This window comes from Camelina sativa, chromosome 10 (assembly GCF_000633955.1).
Source record: "Camelina sativa cultivar DH55 chromosome 10, Cs, whole genome shotgun sequence".
In the NCBI taxonomy this organism is placed as follows: Eukaryota; Viridiplantae; Streptophyta; class Magnoliopsida; order Brassicales; family Brassicaceae; genus Camelina; species Camelina sativa.
In genome coordinates this window covers 10,660,408-10,666,407 of record NC_025694.1, presented here as the reverse complement: position 1 = coordinate 10,666,407, position 6,000 = coordinate 10,660,408, and the positions used below count along the sequence as shown (strand labels likewise).

At 35.9% G+C, this 6,000-nt stretch overlaps 1 protein-coding gene across 2 annotated transcripts in view; it reads left to right on the top strand.

The window, feature by feature from the left end:
- Positions 1 to 4,277, top strand: part of LOC104718370 (disease resistance-like protein CSA1) — a 7,211-nt gene extending 2,934 nt beyond the window's left edge. Inside the window, exons 1-4 of one of the 2 annotated variants that reach the window (XM_019231192.1) lie at positions 1,224 to 1,434; positions 1,524 to 2,575; positions 2,662 to 3,365; positions 3,444 to 4,277. In XM_019231192.1, coding sequence (XP_019086737.1) covers positions 1,667 to 2,575; positions 2,662 to 3,351 — 1,599 coding nt within the window. In that variant the 5' untranslated portion in view covers positions 1,224 to 1,434; positions 1,524 to 1,666 and the 3' untranslated portion in view covers positions 3,352 to 3,365; positions 3,444 to 4,277. Of the gene's footprint in view, positions 1 to 4; positions 1,009 to 1,122; positions 1,435 to 1,523; positions 2,576 to 2,661; positions 3,366 to 3,443 lie in introns of those variants that run through there. The other variant, XM_010436103.2, reaches the window with a different exon arrangement.

The window sequence follows — 6,000 nt, the reverse complement described above, 5'->3', positions numbered from 1 at the left end:
CGTGGTTTTCCAGGGAATGAATCACGTTCAAAGGAGCTGGAGGAGTTACTGAAGTTTGATGATGCAAGCTGTAACCGTACCATTGGGGTTCTTGGGATGGCTGGAATTGGCAAGACCACGGTTGCTGATAGCGTATACAAACGAAACCATCGTCTATTCGATGGGTACTGTTTCCTTGAAGACATTGACAATGAGTCGAAACGGCATGGATTACATCATTTGCATGAGAAACTTCTCTGTAAATTATTGGATGAAGAGAATTTGGATGTCAGAGCGCATGGAAGATTGGAAGAATTTTTAAGGAACAAGAAGTTGTTTATTGTGCTGGATAATGTGACTGAAGAAAATCAAATACAAGTTCTCATCGGACAGCAGGAGATGTACCGTAAAGGAAGTAGGATTGTTATAACTACGAGAGACAAGAAACTGCTGCTGAAAAACACTGATGCAACGTATGTAGTTCCAAGATTGAATGACAGGGAAGCTATGGAGCTTTTCTGCATGGATGCATTTTCTGGCAACCTTTACCCCACGGAAGAATTTATGGATCTATCAAATAAATTTGTTTATTATGCTAAAGGGCATCCGTTGGCTTTGAAGTTGTTAGGTTCAGGTCTATGTCAGAAGGAAAAGACGTACTGGGTGGAGAAATGGGAGAGACTAAGAGTAATGCCAGACAAGGAGATTCAGAAAGTGCTAAAAAGGAGCTATGAAGAACTGGATGATGAACAGAAGCGCATATTTCTGGACATAGCCTGTTTTTTCAGATCAGAAAATGCAGATTTCGTTTCGAGCATCCTGAAATCAGACCATGTCAATGCTGCAGCTGTGATGAAGGAGCTTGAAGATAAGTGCATGGTAACCATTTCTTATAATCGGCTTGAGATGCATGATCTTATGCATACAATGGGGAAGGAAATTGGATATGAGTCATCCATCAAAAGGGCAGGCAAACGGACTAGGTTATGGAACCACAAAGATATTCGCTATGTGCTGGAGCAGAAAACGGTGAGCTACAAAGATATTTCATTAATTCATTTGCTCTAGTACATTGTAACTACACTTGATATGGTCTTTCTCTTAGCCTTTCCCTGTTTCTTAATCTCTTGCTCTTGCTACCAGGGAACTGAATGTGTTAGAGGCATCTTCTTCAACATGTCTAGTATCGAATGGATCAAGCTAAGTCCGGATGTTTTCATGAGGATGTCGAATCTGAAATTCCTGAAATTCCACAATTCTCATTGTTCTCAGTGGTGTGATAATGATCATAAATTTCAGTTCTGCAAAGGGCTTGATCACTTTCCAGATGAGCTTGTGTACCTTCACTGGCAGGGCTATCCATACGGTTGCCTGCCATTAGATTTCAATCCAGAGGAACTTGTCGATCTTAATCTGCGTTATAGCCACATCAAACAACTGTGGGAAGATGAGAAGGTGCATTATTGGCTATATATTATTTTTTGCTGATCAGTTATTTAGTTTTTGTGCTGATTAGTTATTTAATCATTGTCTTCATGCCACAGAATACAGAAATTTAAGATGGGTCGACCTCAGTTGGTCAAAAGACTTGCTGAATTTATCAGGTTTGTCCAGGGCCAAAAATCTTGAAAGATTGGATCTCGAAGGCTGTACGAGTTTGGTTCTATTGGGACCATCAATTGAACAGATGAACAAACTTATTTACCTGAACCTTCGAGAGTGCACAAGCCTTAAAAGTCTCCCAGAAGGAATCAATCTAAAATCTCTCAAGACTCTGATCCTCAGTGGCTGTTCAAACCTTCAGGAGTTTCATATTATATCAGAAAACATTGAATCACTTTATTTGGAAGGCTCAGCAATTGAACAAATTGTTGAACACATCGGGAGTCTTTGCAACCTTATTTTGCTGAATCTCAAGAATTGTCGCAGGTTGAAGTATCTTCCCAACGATCTTTACAAGCTGAAATCTCTTCAAGAACTGATTCTCTCTGGTTGTTCAGCGTTGGAGAGTCTTCCACCCATCAAAGAGGAGATGGAATGCTTAGAGATTTTGCTTATGGATGGAACAACCATCAAACAGACACCTGAAAAGATTTGTTTGAGTAAACTCAAGATGTTTTCGTTCTGTGGATCTAGCATCAAAGGTACCACTGGGTTGATATTGTTGCCTTTCTCAGGCAGCTCCTTTTTATCGGACCTCTATCTCACGAATAGCTATATCGACAAATTGCCAGATAACTTTAGCTCCTTTCACTTGTTACGGTGTCTATGCTTAAGCAGAAACAATATTGAGACTCTACCTGAAAGCATTGAGAAACTTCATTGCCTGTGGTTGCTTGACCTGAAACATTGCTGCAAGCTCAATTCTCTTCCAGTGCTTCCATCTAGTCTACAGTATGTAGATGCTAACGGGTGTGTTTCTCTGGAAAAAATCGCAAAACCAGTGACACTTCCCCTAGTAACTGATAGGATGCATACTACTTTCATTTTCACGGATTGCTTCAAGCTGAACCGATCTGAGCAGGAAGCTATTGTTGCGCAGGCCCAACTCAAGAGTCAACTACTGGCAAGGACATCTCTTCAACATAATCATAAGGTCCAACTCCATTTCACTCTGTTGTTCTGGTGATACTTCGATCGTAAGCTCATTGCTTAAATGATTTTATTTGTAACTCATTGCAGGGACTAGTTCTAGAGCCTCTGGTTGCTGTTTGTTTTCCAGGAAATGACATACCCTCATGGTTCTGCTATCAGAGAATGGGATCTTCAATAGAAACCGACCTGCTTCCACACTGGTGTAACAGTAAATTTATTGGAGCTTCCCTATCTGTTGTTGTCTCCTTCAAGGATAATGAAGGTCATCATGCCAACCGTTTATCTGTAAGATGCAAGTGCGAGTTCAAAAATCAAAACGGTCAGTCTATCAGCTTTAGTTTCTGTCTTGGGGGATGGAACGAGTCATGTGGATCATCTTGCCATGAATCACGGAAACTTAGATCTGACCATGTGTTTATCAGTTATAACAACTGTAGTGTGCCAATCTTGGAATGGAGGGAAAAGAGTAATGACAGTAATAGATGTCATCCCACTAGTGCCTCATTTGAGTTCTACCTTACAGATGAAACTGAAAGGAAACTAGAATGCTGCAAGGTGATAAGGTGTGGTATGAGTTTGTTATATGCTCCAGATGAAAATGATCGTGGTTTCCAGGGAATACGGGTTACAGACACTGTTGAGCGTACATTTAGCGAGGCTCTTGTGACCATTCGAGGTCAGTCCCACTCACGGATTGAAGAAAGAAGAAATGGCAAGATAAGAGATGAAATCCTGGATATGAGTATTTCCTCTATAATAGGAGGTCCCAGGTCTTGAAAAGAAAATAAAAGGTAGAATACTTATTGGACTTTACTGTTTTTGAACTTCTCAGCTTTCATATATTAAACACACATTTTACATTGGCGTAGGAACTTAATGATGACATGTTGCATTGTGTGTCAACGGGACTTCTATCAACTTACCTGGTTGCAGCTTGACTTTGAGCTTATCCTTGGATGTGACTGGTTCGTTAAAATTCGAAGCTGTGATTGATCAAGTCATCACTAGACAACCAGTCCTTGCATGGCTGCATTGAACGGTATTATATAGAACGGTGGACGATCCATCAACGGATTCAATAATCTCTTGGTTCCCAGATGGCAAGAGTTTCATCGTTTGGAACGTGGAAGAGTTTTGCAGAGTTGTTATCCCCATGTTTGGGCTAACCGAGTTTCAATTCTTTGCTTCCCGGCTAAAGACCTGTGGGTTTAGAAAAGTTGATGAGTCTGAACAAAAATGGGAATACGCAAACGATGATTTTGTGAGAGGTAAACCTGAGCTTACGGTGGAGATTGGAAAGTTTTGTCACAGGAAAACGTGTTACGTTTAAAGGATTTCCACCAGAAGCTGCTTCCCCGGAAATGAGGATAGGTTTAGGGCTACTATGGACAAGGATAAAGCTTTAGCAAAGGGTCTATCAAAACTCACTTTAAGGGACAGACTTATAAAGGTCGAATGATTTCGTCGTTCTACAAAATGTCCAATACCAACCATATCGGAATGTAGATTGTACAAGGGAATGTAGAAATAAAGGAACAGAGGTGGGAATGTTGTTGATGTTGCTGCAAAGTGCATGGTATTGACTTTGTCATGATGAGGGGCAATTGTTCTAGTGAAAAAGTATTTATTTGTGATGAATTAAATATCTAACTTTTATTAATTTTACAAATAATTATGAATTTTCATTAATTTTACTAAATAAAACAGGATATTACATTATTTGTAAAAAATATTAGATTTTAACCCGCAGTGTACCGCAGGATTATGTATTTTTTATATTTTATATAACTTACTTAAAAAACATTATGTTGGATCAAATATATGTTTTAAATTTTTTTACAATAATATTGAGAGATTTGTAATTTTATTTTCTTTATCTATTTAGAAATTATTATTTTCATTTGAAATTTAATTAATCAAAATTTTTTTATTTTGGAATTTAATCAATCAAAATTAGTTGTTGTGAAAGTAAATATTTATGTATAATACTTTGTAGTTAGTATAAAATTATTTAAATTTTATTCACCAAATTGAAATTAGTTAGTTTTGCCTATGAGTATGATGGAGCGGGTTAGTGTTGGTTTTTAACTTCTTTCATATAAAATTAAGTTTTAAAATATTTTGTTTGTGTTTTTAGACCAACCCGCAAAAATATATAAGTGTACTAATATTAACCTAGTTCCCATCACATACTTAAGATTATTTTTAGTCTAGATTTGGACCCGTGGATAAAAAAAATAGTTATTATAGTTAGTTTTGTATCTGAGTATGAAGGAGCGGGTTAGTGTTGGTTTTTAACTTCTTTCATATAAAATTAAGTTTTAAAATATTTTGTTTGTGTTTTTAAACCAACCCGCAAAAATATATAAGTGTACTAATATTAGCCTAATTCCCATCACATTCTTATGATTATTTATAGTTTAGGTTTGGACCCGTGGATAAATAAAATTTTCCATAAATTATTGTTGCTTTTTTAGTATTGTTATTTATATTTACACAGATCATATTATTGATATTACTCATATGACTAAATTTGATGTATTCACTATTTAAATTGTGCAACATGATATATATATATATATATATATATTTGTATTTGACATCATAACTCTATAAATCACACATGTTTTTTAGTCAAAAAACATATATCATTTTGTGGAGGTTAAAACAATATATATATATATAGTATAATAAAATCATACATTATTAGTTTATTTTTATATTTTTTTCTACCCATTTTGACATCAATTGCTCTATCCATTTTAACATAGAAAACATTAAACAATTTATGTATAATGGAAAACATGTATAATGCCAAACCAATTATGGAAAAACGAAATTGAATAAGGTAAGATACTATAATTTCTTTTTTCATTAAAACATTTTAAAAATTGTAATTTAAAAGGAAAATAGAAATTGATGTTGTTCAGATATTTAGGGAAATATCTATTTCCATACTCGATTTTTCTAATTTATTTTTAAATTTTTTATTTATTAAATGTTTTAATTACAGTGGCATATCATGTAAATATTGCCCAACTTTAAGTATTTGTTCTCAAAAATGCTGTGAAAATAATAATATAGACTGTCAAGACTTTCCGAAATTTTTTTTTTTTTTTTTTGACAACAAGAGAACAATATTGGCTCAAACAAGCCAATACGAAGGAACATTGTTTACATAGGTAATTAAGTGCGGAACTGTGTGAACTCGTCGCACTAAATTATCCGCTTTACCATTCTGAGATCGAGGAACGTAGACTAAGGAAAAAGAAGCAAACTCCTCTTTATCTGCCTATATGTCCTCCAAATAAGGCGTAAAAGTTGGCCACTCGGAAGGCGAAGACACCATCTTCACTAAGTCGGAGCAGTCGGAGCAGTCAGTGATAAAGACTATAGATTGGTTATCCGCCCCAATCATGCAACGCA